This window comes from Siniperca chuatsi, linkage group LG8 (assembly GCF_020085105.1).
Source record: "Siniperca chuatsi isolate FFG_IHB_CAS linkage group LG8, ASM2008510v1, whole genome shotgun sequence".
Lineage (NCBI taxonomy): Eukaryota > Metazoa > Chordata > Actinopteri > Centrarchiformes > Sinipercidae > Siniperca > Siniperca chuatsi.
Genome location: NC_058049.1, coordinates 17,224,360 through 17,245,196, shown reverse-complemented (window position 1 = coordinate 17,245,196; position 20,837 = coordinate 17,224,360). Strand labels below are relative to the sequence as shown.

Sequence of the window (20,837 nt, the reverse complement as noted above, 5' to 3'; positions counted from 1 at the left end):
TCATTAAGAGAAGACCCAACAAGGCACAGCCTTTATTTAAAATACAAAAATTGTACAAGTCCACTCATACAAAAATATAAATATTAAATTAATACAATGTTTTATGGGAAAATTAGCACAACAAGAGGTTTTTTTAATTCAACACTGACAGACATCTAGCAGGTGATCCTGTAGATAAGTAAGGGACTCTTCCACATGGAGAGGTAAGGCTTGGCCGAGGTCAGCCTGGGATCTGGACAGGAAGGCCTCCACGGCTTCACGAACGGCAGGCTTGGATAACATATCATCTGGCTTGTAGACCAAGGTGCCAACTCTGCCTCTTTGTTCAGTGACTGAGCTGCACAGATAGCCTGGGTATAACAGATGAAACACATTAGGAGTAAAGTGGGCTTGGGAGAGTCAACTAAAGTAATTTTACTAATCGAAATGTTTTAATATTCAGGAATATGATACATTGGGTATCAAAGAGTTAATAACCTATGTCTTAGAGACATTATCCAGGAGAGATAATATCTATTTAAATCAGTGTTCAAATGCCAAAGACTATCACAAATATACTTTCAATTTAATGACAATACAAAAATCTTAATACGGGTGACTGAGTAAAAACAAGAAAGGACCAAGCACAGGAATGTTAAAAAATATGTATGACGTTCACCACTATATTTTGTATAACTCAAATTTGGCATATAGTATAATATAAAGAAAATTATTTAGTAGAGAACATCCACAATAGATACCAAAGACGAACCTAAGACAGAAATACCCAAGTGGGAAAATTAGTGATGGAAGCCAGAGAATAATGGTACATGTAAGTAGAAAAGAATGGGAAAGACATTTGACTAGGTGATCAGGATAGTCCCGCTCTTGTTGGATCTTTTTAACCAAAGTAAGAACTTCAGCTTTGCCCTCTTTTCTTTCTCTGCTGTACAAAAAAAATCCAATAAAACAGTTCAGTACAATCCCATATGGTACCGCACCACATATTGCACATTCACTGGAGTCTGAGGTTTCCCACAGGCTCCAAGCACTGTCTGCTTCCTGGCAGCAGGACACTGGAAAGCTGGCCTAGTCAGTGAAGATGCTAGTTTTCCGATAAGACCACCTGACTAACCATATATTTTTTAAATTTGTTGAATAACAAGAAAGCTGATAATGTTGTGTGTATAATGAGCATGTGTTTCATAATTCTGAGACAAACTCCCATCATACCAACCAAAAATGATGTTCTATTCAATTTTACAGAATTTATAGGGAGCCATTTCATGATTATAGCTGCAAATGCTGTTGCACAGTGTACTGGTATTTACTAAGATCTCACCTTTCATTGCTTTGTTGTAGCTGAGCAGCAACATCCAGAGGAGATGGACCAACTCTTCCCATCTCGGCCACCTTTCAGTACCATCCTGGAGAATACAGTCATGGATCAGTTGGATTGAACGTTTACTTGTTGTGGCTAACTTGTAAGTGTTAGATTCCCAAAAATAAATCAAAGATATCTACTTGTCAAGTCAAATCAATAAAATTTTGTTTATATAGCCAAATATCACAAAGCACAATTTGCTTCTGAAATACTTTATTGACCCCCGAGGGAAACTCTTTGCTTCAGGGAGCTTTACAATCTGTACAGCATACGACACCCTCTGTCCTTAGACCCTACTTGGAAAAGTATCCTAAATTCTTAATGGGGAAATGTAAAAAAAAAAAAAAAAAAAAAAAAAAAAAAAAAAAAAAAAAAAAGGGGCACTATCTGTAAACTTTAATTCCACAATCTTTTTCTGATAAATGTATCAATACATTATAAATCAGATATGTTAACACCACTATATCTGTTTAGAGCAAAGGTTGGCCCATAAGGTAAAGATGAAAACAAGATACAAGAGTGATATTCACCGTAGGGTCTGGTGCCAGAGTGCAGTTCTTCAGAAAGTGAAGCAGAAGACTGAGCGACATGGGCAGAGAGATTTTCAGTGGGCATGCGTAGTCTAACAGATGTTCCAACAGCTTACATCTCAGCAGCTTGCTCTGCAGGCTCTCCAGCAACAACATCCTGGGTGTCAGAGACAGATTAGTTAACGATATCTTGGAAAACTGAGGAAAAGAGGAAGATTGTGCCATTGGAATTTTTTTTTCCTGGTTAATTATGAATTACTTGATTGATGCATTTAAAAACTATTTATAAAATGATGACATACTTTTGCATTTAAACAATGCAAATGGAATTTGTAAAACTTGAATGAATGAAAATCCATTTCAGTATCCTTTGTTTAAAAGATTAATACAATCCTGAATTTTTAAATAGATTAATAAAATAATATTTAAAAGTAGTACAAGTTTTTTTGTTATTAATGTGTCCTGTTATGGTATATATTTCAGAATTCATTTGTCTGCCTAACTTAATGTGTTCAATTTCTGTTTCATCCACACTTACATTTTTAAAAAAGCCTCTCTTTAATTTAAAGACACTAAGACATTTAAAGATATAAAATTGAAGGAGGTCCAGGTTAAAACTGGAGAAATGAATTTTCAATGCAATATGATGGAATACATTAGTGAATGGAATTTAAAAAAAGTTAAATTTAAAGCCTTTATGAAGATCATTTTGTGACTTCAATTAAAATGTATGAATCATTTAAAGAAATAATAATGACATTTATTGCCACATATTTGATTTTTGATTTTTCATTATATTTTACAAATTCTATTATTCTATAAATTGCTTACTCAATGTACCAATTAAATAATCAATCATAATTAACAACTTAAAGTCTATAATTATTCCAGTGGTACAATCCATAGGGAAACGTAGGCTTTGTATATTCAAGAAAATTATTTCTATCTATCAATTTCAACTTTCCCTTAATGTTGAATACAAAACCTGCTGATCATGCCTCCTTCACTAGACTCATCTCTCCTCCTCACCTGTGTGCTCGTAGAGGTATATTGCCGATGAGCATATGGAAGAGCTCCTGGGACAGCTTGGCAGAGTTTAGAGCTGGAGAACGGTCCACCTCCAGAGCCAAGGACAGCATCCTTTGGAAGATGGACACCATTCTGCAGGGCACAAAGAGACAAAAACTTGAATGTGGAAAAGACAGGCATACAAACAGCCATAATTATATAATATACATATAAATCTGAGTATGGTTACATTTCTGTTTTTCCCTTCTGCTCAAGTTAACAACTCATTATAAAAAAAGACTTGAAATTCACCTGATTTGTTCATCTCTCTCTGTGGCTGCTTCTCTACTCTCTCCATGCTCTGTTGATTTCATAATGGCAGCAAAGAGCCACTTGATGACATCCCTGGAAAATAAACAAAAAACAAACAAAAAACAGTCAACAGTAGTACTTGAACAAACAAATCATATAAATAGAAACTTACTAGTTGTTACCCATGTACTACAATGTGATCACCCTGGAACCCTGGAGTGATTTGTAATATTTTATTGTGTATGTCATAATGTGGCCTGTATCACAAAGCAAGTTCAAATTTTACGATACAGGCCCCTGTTTACTGAACTCACCTGACGCGAGGGAACTGCTGATCGCATGACAATGTTGCCTTGGCGATGGAGTGATGGAGGGCAGAGATGGAACGTTTGGCCTGGAAATCATCCTCCAAAGTCTGCACAACATACTCCAGGAGCATGCGCACAACCTCACATCGATGTCTCTTTGTATGGTCCTAAGGAAGCGAGAGGGGCACAGATAGGGACATTTAAGTTTACTGAAATCACAAAAAAGATCCATAAGTTCCATAAGCTCAAAGTGCTTCACCTACTCTAAGTGTAATTCAGCCTCTGAGACCAGAACATTTAAGCTATCTTACAATATCACAACCAAAATCCCATTCAATATGGTCTTTTTCAACAATACTGATGGTACTGTATATTGATATAATTGCCCAGCTTTACTGTGTCTTCACACATTTTGCTGCCTGGAGTAGTACCTGATTGGCAATGACTGAGGTCAACAACTCCCAGTCCCACGGAATTGCGTTTTTATCAGCCATGTGGTGTCTGCAATCAGAAAGCAGCTTTAATCTCTGAATTCAAAGACGGAAAGGGGTGAGACAAACTGGAAGAGAGGACGTAAAGGACAGATTAAGAATTTAATTAGGAAAGGCTACAATTAATACATTACTATTAACTCTCATTCCTATGGTTCCCTCACCTCTGTGTCCTCATCAGCAGATTAAAGGCCTGCACACACAGGTGGTAAGGACACTGTGGGTCAAGCAGAATACCACGCAGCAGGTGGAAGGTGATATCTCTGGGGGGATAGTAACCAGGCTGTAGCAGGTCAGACAAGAGCTGCAAAGTGCCCTCTGGGTAGTTCTCATCGATGGTACTGTAAACCAAGCTCAGGCTCTGACGGCATAGCACCTCAGGAGTTGCAAAACCTTCATCTTCCTCATCAATCTAAAAAAAGAAAAAAAGGAAAAAAGAAAAGAAATGCTTTACATTCAGCTTTGCATATCGTCATGTGTAATGAGTTAATGAGAGCAACAGAAAAATACAAATATAAACATCTGGAGAAATGTCTCTTACCAGGGCTTGAGCTGGTCCAGACATTATTTTCCTGAGTGTAACTGGGCACACAAAATGCCTGTCCTCTCTACTGGCCTCCCTGAAGTCCATATCAAATCTGCTCTCTCCGTTCACTTGTTCCCCATCACTCCCCTCTTGCCAATGAAAAGACACTGGACTGTCAATTCCCAGATCCCCTCTATATGTCCCTGTCCAAGATCCGTCATCCATGTCCTCAGTTTTAGACACTGACAAAGCAGGTTCACTAGGGATGCTACAGCGCAACAGGTCGGGGCTGTTTGAGGCCTCATCAGCCTTAACCTCCTCCGACTGGCATTGAGACATATTCTCAGCTAGTGTATGTTCAGAGGTGGGGGTTGGGTCGACTTGGCTCGTGAGGCTATGAGATATGGGACTTGTGTGGGACAGAGAGTCGAGGTCAAAAGGCCCAGAAAGGTTCAGTCCGATGGTAGGAGAGTGGGGGGATGAGTGATCAAAGTCACAGCTTTGTCTAGAGTCTGCTTTGTCTAATTCCAGTTGTTCCAGGCTGGAGCAGAGGACGTCTCTTTGTAAGGAACCTTTTGCTTTATCTTGACAAGTTGGAGAGGGGATGAGCATGGATGAGCAAAAGTCATCCCTCTCGTCTTCATGAGTTCTGTGCTCCTTTGAGCTTCCTTTATCTGAGCAGGGAGAGTCCGCTGGGCTCTGTAGATGCTGCGATATTTCAGCATTTAACTGTGTGCTTGTAAATTCATTACTATTCTCTTGTTGTTCCTGTCTGATAAGAGATTCAACCACCTTAGGAGAAGACTCGTCCAGTGAAGGCTCCATGTGAGGACCATTTGATGCGGTAGTTGTCCTCAAATTACTAACACATTCTGGTGCTTCACTGTTATTGTCTAGTTGTCTGAGGTTCAGTGACATTTGCGTATGATCTTTGGTTAAATGGACAGAACAACTTGATATTTGCAGTTCTGTGACATGTGTTTCAAGAAAAGGCAATCGTCTTAATTTTACAGTTGGTGCGCAATGATGTGCTTTATCGGTCTGCTTTTGGTGTTGTGTTGGAGAATCCAAACGTCTCTGCTTTGGCTTTAGGTCACCACAATCCCGCTGTAGTGCAAAAACAGTTGGGTCTCTTGAAGAGCTTTTCTTTAAGTTAAAATCTTGTTTGTTTGTAGTTTCTTCTTTTATTTGAAAGTCATCTGGTGGCATATTATCTGTCTCCTGTTCTCTCCCATTTGTTACGCCGCTCTCAGTCAAGTTTAGCACTGGCAAGGCAGTAGAATTTTGTCTTTTACGCATCTTCAGCACTGGAAGAGTCCATCTTGGATCTGTGAGGTCAATAAAACGCTAGAAAAAGGGAAAAATAAACGGAAAAATATGTCAATAAATGCTGTAGCTGCTTACATACTTACAGAGAGGAATAATATGGCTTATATGAAATGAAGTTGTCAAGCTTGTGCCAAATGTCTCAGGGTTCCAGGGTGCAACCATGCGACCAAAAATCTGTCAAGTGCGACTAAACATTTTCAATGGTCGCACTAGTGCGCCTGAAATTTAGCAGGTCTGATAAAAATTTAAAAAACAATGCCATCTGCAATCGATTAACGAAAGCTTGTAAGTGCACCTGTTGGTGCCGATGTCATTTGGTACCACGTTGGTTTTGATTGTTTCCTCCTCCACATGTGGCTCACCTGCTGTTGTGAAAATGGAATCGCAGGTGAAAAAATCCAAAACGCGAGTTGTTTTTTTTATAAAATATACTGCTGTCGAAGAAAATTAACAGAGCAGAAAAAGAAAGAGGCGGGACGGGGCAAGCCGGTGTGTGTGCAGGAGTCCAGAGGTGTAGGTGTGTGTGTGTGTAGAGAAAAGAAAAAGAGAACAGAAGAGAAAAGCAAAGCGAGCAGATTAAAGTAGTTTGTAAGTAAATGCTAAAATGAATAAAAATTACAATGGTGAAATAAGAAGTAACTTACTAGAAATAGGGTAATGTATTAATGTATTATTTCAAATATTAGCCTAATGTTGGTTTTTGTGTGTAGCATAAAAAGGGAAATACAACTCAAATCTCGTTATACAACCCTCTGTTGTTAAATGATAAATAAATCTACCTTGTATATATTACCCCCACTAAAAAAGGTAACGCTTAAAATGTATTACTGGATGCACCTAAGTTACCTAGTTAGATGCACCAGTGCCACCAATGTAAAAACTTAGTCTGGTGCCCTGTGTCTGTTTTGTCAGTAGCCCTGATGTATAGTATATCCGGAAAGTATTCACAGCGCTTCACTTTTTCCACATTTTGTTATGTTACAGCCTTATTCCAAAATGGATTAAATTAATTATTTCCCTCAAAATTCTACAAACCATACCCCATAATGACAACATGAAAGAAGTTTGCTTGAAATCTTTGCAAATTTATTAAAAATAAAAAACTAAATAAATCACATGTACATAAGTATTCACAGCCTTTGCCATGACACTCAAAAGTGAGCTCAGGTGCATCCCGTTTCAACTGATCATACTTGAGATGTTTCTACAACTTGATTGGAGTCCACCTGTGGTAAATCCAGTTGATTGGACATGATTTGGAAAGGCACACACCGGTCTATATAAAGGTCCCACAGTTAACAGTGCATGTCAGAGCACAAACCAAGCCATGAAGTCCAAGGAATTGTCTGTAGACCTCTGAGACAGGATTGTAGCGAGGCACAGATCTGGGGAAGGGTGCAGAAAAATTTCTGCAGCATTGAAGGTCCCAATGAGCACAGTGGCCTCCATCATCCGTAAATGGCAGAAGTTTGGAACCACCAGGACTCTTCCTGGTTGCCTGGCCGAACTGAGCGATTGGGGGAGAAGGGCCTTTGTCAGGGAGGTGACCAAGAACCTGATGGTCACTCTGACAGAACTCCAGCATTTCTCTTTGGAGAGAGGAGAACCTTCCAGAAGAACAACCATCTCTACATCACTCCACCAATCAGGCCTGTATGGTAAAGTGGCCAGACAGAAGCCACTCCTCAGTAAAAGGGACATGACAGCCCACCTGGAGTTTGCCAAAAGGGACCTGAACTGGACTCTCAGACCATGAGAAACAAAATTCTCTGGTCTGATAAAACAAAGATTGAACTCTTTGGCTTGAATGGCAAGGTCATGTCTGGCGGAAACCAGGCACTGCTCATCACCTGGCCAATACCATCCCTACAGTGAAGCATGGTGGTGGCAGCATCATGCTGTGGGGATGTTTTTCAGCAGCATGAACTGGGAGACAAGTCAGGATCGAGGGAAAGCTGAATGCAGCAATGTACAGAGACATCCTTTATGAAAACCTGCTCCAGAGCGCACTGGACCTCAGACTGGGGCGAAGGTTCATCTTGCAACAGGACAACGACCCTAAGCACACAGCCAAGATAACAAAGGAGTGGCTTGATGTCCTTGAGTGGCCCAGACTTGAACCCGAATGAACATCTCTGGAGAGACTTGAAAAAGCTGTCCCTCGATGCGCCCCATCCAACCTGATGGGGCTTGAGAGGTCCTGTAAAGAAGACTGGGAGAAACTGTCCAAAAATAGGTGTGCCAAGCTTTTAGCATCATACTCAAAAAGACGTGAGGCTGTTATTGGTGCCAAAGGTGCTTCAACAAAGTATTGAGCAAAGGCTGTGAATACGTGTGTGTTTGTTTTTTGTTTTAATAAATTTGCAAAGATTTCAGACTACTTTTATGTTGTCATTAGGGGCTATTGTTTATAGAATTTTGAGGGGAAATAATGAATTTAATCCATTTTGGAATAAGACTAACATAAAATGTGGAAAAAGTGAAGCGTTGTGAATACTTTCTGGATACACTGTATTTTATGCTGAAAACCCACAATTCTGGTGTTAAGGGTAGCGCAATATGACAATTATATAATGTACCATGAGCAGGTCATTGTGGATATTTGAAAATAACACTATCAAATACAAACGGTATAAGATAACAATATTCAGAGAGAAATGTATCCTTACTGATGTTAACTTACCCATTTCTAGTTGGCTGCAATGTTAACTAATGTTAACAATGAATAAAGTATGCAACAAATATTTAAAAAAAAGATTACATTTAGCAGCACAAACTATTAAGCATATGGATATATAGCTACAGAATTACCAGCTAATGGACACATTATTACATTGATTTACGATAGCCAGGTTAGGGCATGTGATGCTAACAGCTCGAGGGCACATAGATTGCAGAACAAAATTCAGCAGTATCTCACCGCAACATGCTTGTGGGAACAGACACAGGTCCTAAACATAGTTGAATTATGTTAAATTTAAGTTGCGTTTGGGTATTATAACATGAACAGCCCAATAACACCTTAGGCTTTGCTAGCTAACGTTGTATTTGTCAGAGAAAAATGATTCCTGATAACTAGCTTTAATCTGATACCCTCACTTTGACAAACCAGCAAAAATTGAGGAGGTTAGCAAAATCTCTATATTTAAAGTTTAACGTTACTTGACTGAGGAAGGCGCTAGTGAACAGACTGTACCTGACACAGACTCGTTTTTTTTTCTCGGTGTAGGTTAACAATAGGTTAGCTTGGCTGCAGCGACATCTTAAGGTAGTTAGCTCTAATTTCTAACGGTTTAGAAGTTTGTTTGCTTACCGTTGGGACGTTGACGTTCACGGCGTCTACGTCAACTCGCACTGCTGTGAGGGGCAGTGGATCAGCTTTGGTCATAAGGTTACTGTACGAGCCGACGATTTCCACATCAGAGTCGTCTTTATCACTGTCGGAGCTGAGAGTGATCACATCATCCATTTCCCCTCACTCATTCAACCCATAGACTGTATATAAAAAGACTCAACCTAATACGACACACAAACTAAACTAAAGCATCACCTAAAGCAGACCCATGATAGTCGCCACAGTCCTAAAGAAAGAAGAGCTAACGTAAATGTGTAACTCCCCATCATGTTTTGTAGAAAACACAAGATAACTAACGTTACTCTAGTGAGGCATGTAACTTTAGGACTTGAGTCATATCCTTGTTAAGATCGTCTGCTACATGTGCCAGTGGTTTTGACGCCGCAAGTTAACCAGCTAGCTTCAATGTTAGATCTAAAAAATTAAATCCAATAACATGACGTCCATATTGGTTCATCTTCATAACTGACATTTGACGCTTCCGGGTTTTTGTTGTCATTTCCCTAAGGCGGATCACAACCAGCTGCAAATATCTCCACCTGCCGTACTGGAGTGTGAGGGCTCAACCTGCCATCATTTCCACTAATAAAACCTCTCCTCTCACTGAAGTAAGAGCCCTAACAAAACCTTTTTGACACCTTTTTGACTTTCCACATCACTCATCACTTATACCCGCCCAGTGCCTTTCATTCAAACTCAAACTCAGCCCGTTGAAATCCGCTCCACATCACACGTTGAATGATTATTTTCACCATCATTAGGCTTTAGAGGGTAAACAGAAATACCCCAGCATGTAATTGTGTGACCTACACAATACAAAACACCTTAAATGGCATTAGATAATCTTCCAAAAATGTATTAAAATAAAACACAATAAAATATATTTCCTATGGAGCAGTACAATACGTACAATACAAGACTATCGGATCCATTCAATAGATCCAATTAACTGTTATGTTACTAATAACACCTGTGCAAGAACTTATAATACTAATGCACAAATCAATAAACATCACATCTCCCTATCTACAGTGAGTTTGTGACATTGTGCAGTCTCACAGATCACCACTGGAGTGCACTCATGTTGTGCAAAAGATTTTGAAATTTGTCAAATAATGTATATCCATATACCCGGACGGTTTGTAGCACTCAAACATCTGTGTATTCCTCATAGAAATGTCCCTAAATGCGAACTGGACAGAACTACTTACTTACCTAAGATCAGATTAGTTTTTATTTTAGTTTTTATTAGCTTTTGTACTTAACCTTAACTGTGCACAGGCAGGCAAATGTATTTTGCTTCCTTTTTCTTGTTTGCAAATGGACTATATGTTGTGCCTCTTTGATGATATGAAGTGAGACACGTCATCCAAACATACACTGCAGCCCTAATGCTTACTCTATTTTCCTCTTACTTCTCTGATCCTTGGGGATGCATTTCTGATACTCTGTGGACCCACTGGACATGAAAAACTGAAAAAACAAACGAGTGTCACACAAAGTAAAGTTATAATGATACAAACACAGTGTCAGGGTTGAGTCGGCTGCAGGAAACAGATGTAATGCATTTCTGTATTTGTAAGACATCCACAGAAGACACATTAAACCCCATGCTACACGGTATTTTACAACTTGCTTGTTATAAGCATAGACGAGCACTTTGAACAATTTTGTGGCGCATGCCATCGCTAAAAGCTGCTTCCTTTTGATGGGGAGCTGTAACACATACACATACTGGTGTGTTGAGTTGATAAGAACAATGTAAGTGTGATTGCTTAAGCTGTAGAAAACGTGCACACTGAACTGTTGCCAGCTTACAGCTTTGTTTGTAACATCACATTATTTTGTAAAGCATAAGATCTCTGCAAAATAAATTAATTATGTTTGTTTTTTTAAATGCATGTGTTGTGGAAAGGAGATATTCCAGGAAAAGGGAAAATATTATTCTGTAACTTGTGCTTTTTTCAATGAAATGTACATTTTTATACTGCATTCTCATGTAATTGGATGAAAGGAGCTATTAACCTCAGGTGCCTCCAACTGTTGTGAGGAATATCAGGCGGAATGAGTCATCGTAACCAGACATACACAACCTCCTGACACCTATTCAGCAATGTCAAGAATTAGGACGGTTATGGAGAGAAAGAAATATGTGTGTGTGTGTGTGTGTGTGTGGATGTAAGTGGTAAAGGCTGTGTGTTTAAGTCTGTGCGCACCAATGTTTTTTGTACCTTGGAAATCATCCTTTTGTACTCAGAGCATCATAATTCTATCAATTCTGGAGCACACATTTTGCTTCAGTTTCAAAACAGACTATGGTATACATTTCCGATAAAAGTAGCAAGTTATTATCTGGGTAATAATGTCTGACACACAACAGTGGTTAATGCCAAATCATTATTGTCAGTTAGTCCATATTATTGTGTTCAGCTCATTAGTTCTGAGAACACAAATATTGCCACAACGTCAAACCTAATTCAGCTGGAAAAGGTGGTCCAAGTTCAATTAGAAAGAGAGGGAGCGCCATGGAGATGTTTGAAATCCCAGATGAACCTCCAAACACTCTGCTGCCCATACATGGACACAGATTAAGGATGAAATACTTTATCAGCAACAGAGCATGCGGTTTCCTGTTTCAAAAGGTGAACAAAAGCATGTCTGCACTCATTAGTAGCTACTTGCATTGGGAACCAGTGATGTCTGATATGACGCCAGCTGGCTTTAGATAGACATGTTTGAGTAGATCTGTGAATAGCATTGGACTGAAAATAGAAAGTAAGTAAGTAAGTATTTCCTTTCAAAGCAGGCTGTAACCTTTAAAAACTCCTTAAAAATGTATAATCTGGAATTCAATTGACCAACTAAATATTGTAATAGCTGTCTACTGTTTGACTAGTGTTACAGTCTATATGTATTATAAATGTACAACTACAAACTTGATGGGAAATAAAATGTCAAATTAACAATTTGTGGTTTTATGGGAGGTTATGTGAAGGAATTTCAGCAGTGACTTTCTGGTGTCTCTCATGGATGCTGGTAACCTCTCAGTGACAACAAGACTTGAAGTTACTGTGCCCAGTCCAGAAATAGTCCCGCACATAACCCCCCAAATTGTCGTTTTTACGCTTCGTTTTTAAATATAGATTAAACAAATAAGATATATTGTGTTAATTAGTGAGCTTTAGAGGTGCTGGTTGATGGATTTTAGTATCTTAGGATAGAGCCAGGCTAGCTGTTCCCCCTGTTTCCAGTCTTTATGCTAAAATAAGCTAAACTTCTCCTGGCTGTATCCTTGTATTTAATGGACAGATATGAGAGTGATTTCAATCTTTTCATCTAACATTTGGCAAGAAAGCGAATAAGCTTTCCTGTAATTCCTGTAAGTGTATTGTACTTTCTCATACAACATTTTTGTTGTATAACAGTTATAATACAGTCTGTGATTCACTGTGTAATTGTATTGTATGAATTAGGTACCAATAAGATACATACCAGTTCTTACTGCTACCTAATGTGGGTACAGAGGAAGAAAACAAGACTATGGGGAACAAGAGAGTAACAATTGGGCATTTTAGAGGAAAGGAGATGTAAATTATACTCTATTTATTATTTATATTTCGTAAATGCTGGGTACATTTGCTACAGATTTGGTAGCATATTATAATTGTACATAATAAAAAAATAATTAATAATTAATAATACAATTTTTCCCAAACTTTTATTTTCCAGTGCTGTACCCCATAAGTAACCTGTGTTTACAAAAATGCTTAAAGTATAATTTATTTATATTTTCCTCCAAATTCCCCAATTGTTACTCCCTTGTTCCCCATAGTCTTGTTTTTAAGTACCAATATGTACTTTATTGATTCATACAACGAAACTGCCCTGTAAATCGTGGGCTGTGTTATAAAGTGTTACCAGAGAAAATCTCAGGTTGTCTCTTGAGTTTTCTGTCCGACACAACATGCGTTCCTCAGTTTCAATCCACTCTGTCTGAAAATACTAGTATTCCTTACAGCATACTAATAACACAAAAGAAAACAAATATTTTCCTATTTTCCTTTTGGCCTGTCTCAGCAGAGATTCTCACAGGATATAGAGGCCCAGAAGGACACTCACCTGAGATAGGCAGCAAAGCATGCTGGGAGCAGTTATTGTTCATCATAACCCCACAAAGTATATTTTCAAGAGTTTTGAAAAGAAGTCTTATCTTAAAGTTCCAGACATTTTTAAAGAACAGAATCAGTGAATGACTTGAGTTCATGCCTTCGAGGCATAAAAAATACTTTGCACATGCATGTATGCTTTATTTCACTGAAGAATGCAAAAAAAAAAATGTGGTAAACAATTTGAGAGTAAAAGTTTCCCTGGGACATAAGGTACATAAAATATCATTGTTCAACTACATGCCTGAGAAGAAAAGGTAGATAACAGCAATAGAATTACCAGTCAGTATGAGGAAGTAGTCTCAGTCTCAGATAAGAGCTGAAGCAAGCAGAGAGGAGGACCAAGTAAGACAGCTATCTGTGTGTACTGTGGAGCTGACACTGAATTAGAGACAACTGTGTTTATCCCTTCCTGTCCCAGCCAGAGAAGTCTAGGCGGCCTATGACACTGACAGAGGAGCTGGCCGACATGCTCTGCTGCAGTAGGTCAGAGGTCGCATCTGTTGTCTTATCACATTTAGCAGAGAATGAATAACATTTAAAGGTCCATTGTGTTACATTTGGGAGGAGCTACTGGTAATATAATATTTATAAGTATGTTTTCATTAGTGTATAATCACCTGAAAATAAGAGTTGTTGTGTTTCATTACCTTAGAATAAGCCGTTTTTGTCTACATAGGGAGCAGGTCCCCTTCTGCGGAGTCCACCATGTTGCACCGCCATGTTTCTACAGTAGCCCAGAACGGACAAACCAAACACTGGCTCTAGATATGGCCGTTCATGTTTTTCACGAGTTTCATGGCCACAGTAGTTTCTCCTACGTGCTTGGAAGGCGAGGGTGAGGTGAGCGGTATTCAAATGGTTGCAAACTGCAATTTCACCGCTAGATGTCACTAAATCCCACACACTGGACCTTTAAATAAAGAAGTGTAGCTCAAATATGTTCTGGGAGAAAATCCACAGTCTCCAAAAACACTGTCTTAATTATTTTGAGTGTGCAATTAACGCCATGAATACCTAGAGATGGATGGCTTGACAAATCTAGTGTTTGCATAAATCATCAAAGATCTATAAATAAATTCCAAATATTGTAGGAACTGCACATGTCACAGTTATGCCAGGCCTCACAGCCTGTAATCACCCACACCTGCTCCCAAACATACTCCTGCTCCCCATCAATCCCAATCACAGCCAGCATAAGAACACTCCACTCACTTCATTCAGTGTCTGACCTCGTTTGCGTCTAGGACTGTGCTTACCATTTACCAAAGCATCTTTGTGATAAAGTCCAGTGTTTCCCCAGTTTCCTGTGGTTTCTCCAGTCTCCTGTGGCTTACCTTCAGTGACTTCACTACATTCACGTTACCTATCTCCACACTCTCCACTCCTGGCTGTTAACCAACAAAGAACATTCCTATTCATCTCTGTGTCCCCTGCCTGTTGGTAACCGTAACAGCACACTCTTGGCACAGAGTGACAGTAGTTTTCAAAGGAGGAATAATGTTTTAAACTGTATGTCTGAGTGATGGCTAAGTCATAATACAATAAGGGCTGTACTGATATTCAAAAATAAAAGATGAGGTGGAAGCGAAAAACACCACGCTGCAAAACCAAGTAGTGTTTCCTTCGTTGAGTACATTATTTTCTATACCAGGACTCTAAGATTATTATCATGCCTTTGAGGTTGCTACTTACAAAAAGAAAACAGGTATGTTGTGTTTAACAGTGCTAGAAGAAGTACCCAGAGCTTTTATTTAACTAAAAGTAGTTAATACTTTATCGGCTATTATATTGTAATATTATCAGCTAAACATACTGAAAGTATCAAAATAAAAGTACTCGCTCGAGAGAAAAATGGCCCCTGTGACTGATATATTATTACATAATGCATTATTAGATTGTCAGTACTGATGGATTAAAGTGTAACCAGCATTTCACCAGTGATTACCAGTTTAAGGGTCACAAGATAAATCTGGTTGGTCGTGAGAGTTTTGTGCCTTAAACAGTTATTTAAGTAAAACCATCTGAGGAGTTTAGAGAGAAAGTCTTCACATTGAAGGGGCCCAAACTAGACACTGCTTTTTTGTAAGAAGTCACAAGCCAATAAAAGTTGGGAACCACTAGTTTATTTTTAACAATGCATTGTATTTTAGGAGCTTATCATATGTTTTTGAATGTAAAATCATAATCTGAAATGTAACTAGTAACCATATCTGTCAAATAAATGTAGTAGAGTTAAAAGTCAATATTTCCCTCTGAGTTGTAATGGGGTATAAGTATCAAGTAGCATAAAATGGATATATGCCTCACCACTTAAACTTGTGGTTCCATTCAAGATGCAAAATCCATATTTACACAGGATGATAATGGTCAGGCTTTATCCTGTTAGCGGGCGTATTTTGCCAGGGTCACAGTAGTTTTTGGACACGGATGCTGGTCGGTAGTGCATTTCTGTGGTCTTGTGTGATTATGGAAAAAGGGCCATGAGCATTAGAGCTACAGGGCCGTTGCCACAGAGCAGCATGGCAAGCGAAAGGACTGAGCATCCCAAAAAACCCCACCAGATGGTCAGGGCAGAGAGTTCCCTCTCATGGAAATGCGACATGACAACAGGGGAGAGAGAGAGGGGTAGAGGTAGACAGAGGGGTGAAAGCAGCTTACAGAACCAACAGGTGTCAGCTGTCACCACAAGAACATGAAAGAGACAGCAAGAGAAAGAGATCTGACAAAGTTAGACAGGGATGGGTAACACAAGGACGCTGTCTGAAAAGTATCCAACAACCACCTCCTCACTTTTCTGTTTCACTGTCCACATCCATGTCATGCTCTTAAGCTTTTTAGACCATGCCTGCCACACACACTGCTTCACATTGCCATCAAATTCAGGACTGTGTCAGTCACCTGTTTTTTTTCTCTGGCTGTGGAGCAGCACAGTATCCCTAACAAGGTTCATTTGACTGGCAGAGCGTGCCAGGTCCAGAGACAGAGGAGGCTGGTGGTGGACCAGAGCCCGATGACTCACTCTGCAATCTGTGACCCCAGAGGCTGATGGGATCACAACAGGATCCTTCACTGGACAGGTATATACTGTGGCTATGAGCTACTAAACGCTATGGCAGAAGACTGAAAAGATATTTTGGAATCCATCATTTTGTAAACACCACAAGATTAAAAAAAGTGTGTCATGTGCGATTTTTAAGATGCCTTATTCTGCTAGTGCCTCTCTCAGGGATGGAGCTTCATCATGTTCTCTTGTAGTTGCTCTAATAAAGCGCAGTCTAGCAGTGCCAAGTTAAAAAAAAAAATCAAAGCAGATTTTTTTTATAGCACAGGATTCATTTCATGGATGTTTGAAGCTTGTAAGTTACAAGTTCAGTTCAAGTAGAAGCCTTGGTTATACTACGAATCTGATAGTTATCAGAAGCCTCAGAAGAATATTGGTCTATTTGATTCTACTAAAATAAAGCTGACATGTGTTCTGTATTTAAAAATGGTTTGTTTTGTGGATTTAATGTGCGATCTTTAGGAGATTTTATGTGGAAACTGGTTTTCAACTACTACTTCAACTAAAATACTAGTAATCAATCATGATCAAAAGTAAAGATAAAGATAACATGGTCCCATTTTCCTTTCTCCAGTTTGCTTATTATATTTAAATAATGTGCAGTATCTGAGAGAGCAGCATTGTGTGCCAACAAATATGCTCACGGTTAATAAACGGAGATGTTTTCTGTGATAATAAAAAGGCACAATTGCACTCTGCAGGCTGACGCAAAGATAACAGGGAACAAAGCCAAAGTCAAATTCAAAATGAATGCTCTAATGAGCACTTGGTCTGGATGCAGGATGCAGGAGGGATACCTTGAATACTAACAGTTCACTTTCAAGAGCTGGATGTGTAGGCTACACAGCAGAGTAAGAAAAGTGGCAAATTGTGGAGATTGAGAGCTAACAAGAATTGTTTCGAGATAATTAATTATCTCATTTTCACAGCTGACAGGACATGGACCATGAGGACCATGGCCTAATTCAAAGTCACCTAATGTGGTGTTTGAGAACTTTCTCTGTATCACAGAGTCACAAGTGTGAAGACTTGTTTTTTAACACAACTAAGAGACTACAGCCATGCTAGTAGTTCTGTGAGGCTGTACTTGAGTTAAGTGTTTGACTTGCCATGCCTGTAAGTCAAATTAAATTAGTAGTTTTCTAGTGTTGTTAGTGGTTCTAGTGCTGGCAGTCATGTTGGTCGGTCAGCCATGTAGCCTATCTTAATGACATTGGTGATCCTCTGATTTGTCTTCTAGTGCCACTAGCAGGTAAAAATGTATACTTGTCCAACACTTAATTTGTGACCAAATTCCTGACAAAAGTACAAAGTACAGATTTGATTTCGGTAACAACATGACCTTCTCTGTGCCCCACCCTCAGGCCCTACTGTTTTACTCTCACAATGTGTGGATCTAAGAATAGCAATGTTTTTCATCTAATTTTCAGTCATCGAACAATTGTGCTTTTTCATGTGTATTACATTGCATTACACCACCTTCATTCTCAGTGTAAATATACCCCATCAAAAAATTGAATGAATGAAATCACATTAGTAGAGCATTCATGACCCATCTAATCTCTAATCTAATCTACATCATCTGCTTACTCATGATTAATAGTTTATTACAATGACCAATGTCTTGTGAATCATCAGTGAGTTCTGAGTCATTGTCCACTCCAGTGTAAAATGAAGCCAATAAGTGAATTTAGAAGTTTTGTGGGCAAGAAAATATTGGATGGAAGGACTTTGCCATACCTTACAGCATAGTGAATTGATCCTACTACTAAAGACAAAATAAGGCTTGGTTTGGTTAAGGCCCTCATACTCACTTGTTGCCTCTTATTTCTCATCCATGTATCTTAATTTTAAACAATGCAGTTAACCAAATCACACCAAACACCCAGAACATTAGCCACCTCTAACCGTCCACAAATGTGTTCTTCCCCTTAAAATGAGATGGAGGATCTAATTCACTGAAGTGTTTTTGCAGGAAGCCTATTCTCTAGGGTCTTGGAAGTGAATTTTAAAAGCGCCTTCCTCTGCTGAATGTGTACACAACCATTACAGCTCTTTATCAAAGATGAAGCCCTTTATACCTCATTCCAGTGCAGAGAGCAGCTGATGAAATAAGTTGATCAGTTCCAGTTTAAACGTATTCAAGGCCTTTTTAATGATCTACAGAAATGATGTCATGCCTGCTTAAGTATTTTAAATTAATAAGAATTATTCCAACATTGTTTAGAAATGTCCATTTTAAGCAGTGTTTAATGCCCTTTGAGCCTCAAGAACTTCCCTGATAAAAAAACCCACACCAAACCAATCTCTATAATTCAAGGGGAAACTTCTATCAGGGAATGTGCTGACATGTGTGACCTTCAAGGCTTCATCAAGCTTTTAAATTCCTGTGCAGTTTTGTCCAAAGCTGTGGAAAAATCTGAGGGAAATCTTGTTTGTTTGGACACTTCAAAGGTCACCAGTGATGTATTTATCCAGACCCGCCATGCCTACTGACAGCAATAGCAACACTAGAAGAAGGTGGTAGATGTGGAAAATTGTGTGATCTGATGAGAAAAGAACATGTGAATCACAGTGTGGCTGTGACACACACACCGAGTCCTCTCCCACTCCCTTGTATCTCCTACAAGTATACACATCAACAAGAGCCAAGGATCCTGAAACACACACAAATAATTATGCATATACAGTATTGAAGTAATTATATGGGGTCCTGGTTGAATTTCTGAAGGCTGAATTCCCTGAAGAAAATGTTTACTATAACAAATCACCTGCAACCTGAGATGAGGTTTTAATACACCACCTCGGGCCATTTATTCCTGGAATGTTACATAACGCAGCAGTGGGTTCTGCTCACAACCAGCCTTAACAGCCTCCTTCGAAGACACAGGAAGGTAAGAGGATTGAGGCAGCGAGACAAACACAGCCAGCCATCAGTTGCTTCTGTATACGGCTGCCCTCTCAGAGATCTTTTCTTTTTAACTACACAGTCTTGTATGGCCAATGTTATCAGCATCATATGTCAGCATGCCATATTTCTACAACGCCTCAACTCATAAAGGCTGATCTGAAGTAGTTCTCCTGCAAGCCTGGACATATACGACACACTTTTTCTCCACAAGTAAGTGAGAAAAAGTGTGTGGAGCTTATATTAAGTGCACTGATTTGGCAGAGAAATGGTGTTCAGCATGTGTATTAATAATCACTGCAAAGATAATGAATAATTTCTGGGTGCAGCAATTGTCTCTAAAACCACATCACTAGAAACATTACTTCCTGGCAGTGGGACAAGTTGTCGAATCAGGGTGCATATCTAATGACTGACGATACATTTGGGTGACTAAATGTTTGCGTCGCTCCCAACGCTTCTGTGGCTTCAGAGAGCTTCTAATATTTTAAAATGTGACAGTAAGTGAATCTGGGATCTGCGTCACAGAAGGGTCACATGTGTGTGACAAAGATGTCAAACATGTAACATGCTGAATAGCTGATTAGTTTTTACTCTCAACGGGAAACTGTAATTGTTTGATTTGATTTGAGATTTGATTTGTGTACTTTCTTAATTTGTAGGAAAACCTCTAGCCTCACAGAGGCAAGGACCTCATTAAGTGTGATGACTGCATCATAACAGGAAGCTAGATCCAAAGTGACAGGATGCTGGGTATTGTTGTATTACTCGGAATGGAAAGTAGGGAAGGCTGGAATGAACATGCCTAATTATTTTTCATATTTAGTTTTCCTGAGATCACAAAATAATATTTCTATGTTAATGTCAAAATGGTTTCAACAACTTCTTATGTCAAGATATGCAGTATATAATAAAAAGTAAATGTATGTGTGTATAAATACACTAGGTATGGATATTTGCTTGTGTGTATGCCTTTGCATGCATTTCTTCCTCCTTTTCTTTTCTTTCTTTCTTTTTTTGGGATATACAGTACGGTACATGTGCATTTTTTTGTGATGTGTATGAAATGTAGGAAGGTGTGCAGGTGTGTCTTTGTGAGTGAGTTGTGCATTACCTCATAATACAAAGCATACTAAAAAGTTTGTACAGTGACTTTCAAGAGATATTTAGCAAAATGTGTTATGTAACTGTAAATTCTGTACCTATCAAATTTTGGATTTGAGAAGACAAGAGTATTGTGGAGACAGTTTTGTTCTTTCTCTCTTGAACAATTGTCTGCAATGTTCTGTGTAGAAAGTAAAGTCAGTGTACTAACAAGACAAAACATTTTGTTGTTGCTTTGACTGGATTTTGTCAACACCTGCAAGCAAAAATATTCAGAACTGTTGCCTAATTTCTGTTTTGCCATGGTAAAGGTTACAGGTGCAGAATGTATTGTAAGATTTTCAATGGTATATTGTATGTTTATATCACTTTT

General features: G+C 38.9%; 1 protein-coding gene across 3 annotated transcripts; it reads right to left on the bottom strand.

The window, feature by feature from the left end:
• Positions 1-3: 3 nt before the first annotated feature.
• Positions 4-9,710, bottom strand: simc1 (SUMO interacting motifs containing 1). 3 transcript variants are annotated; one of them, XM_044205445.1, is made up of 10 exons: positions 9,181-9,710; positions 4,554-5,885; positions 4,177-4,424; positions 3,953-4,022; positions 3,528-3,688; positions 3,214-3,306; positions 2,923-3,054; positions 1,894-2,050; positions 1,322-1,406; positions 4-350 (listed from the first exon to the last, which is right to left on the bottom strand). In XM_044205445.1, exons 1-10 carry the CDS (start codon positions 9,334-9,336, stop codon positions 139-141), a joined length of 2,646 nt encoding a protein of 881 aa, XP_044061380.1. In that variant the 5' UTR covers positions 9,337-9,710; the 3' UTR covers positions 4-138. The 3 variants fall into 3 exon arrangements, with proteins under 3 accessions (XP_044061380.1, XP_044061381.1, XP_044061382.1); XM_044205446.1 differs by lacking the exon at positions 9,181-9,710 and adding an exon at positions 9,064-9,174; XM_044205447.1 differs by lacking the exon at positions 9,181-9,710 and adding an exon at positions 6,163-6,379.
• Positions 9,711-20,837: the final 11,127 nt, after the last annotated feature.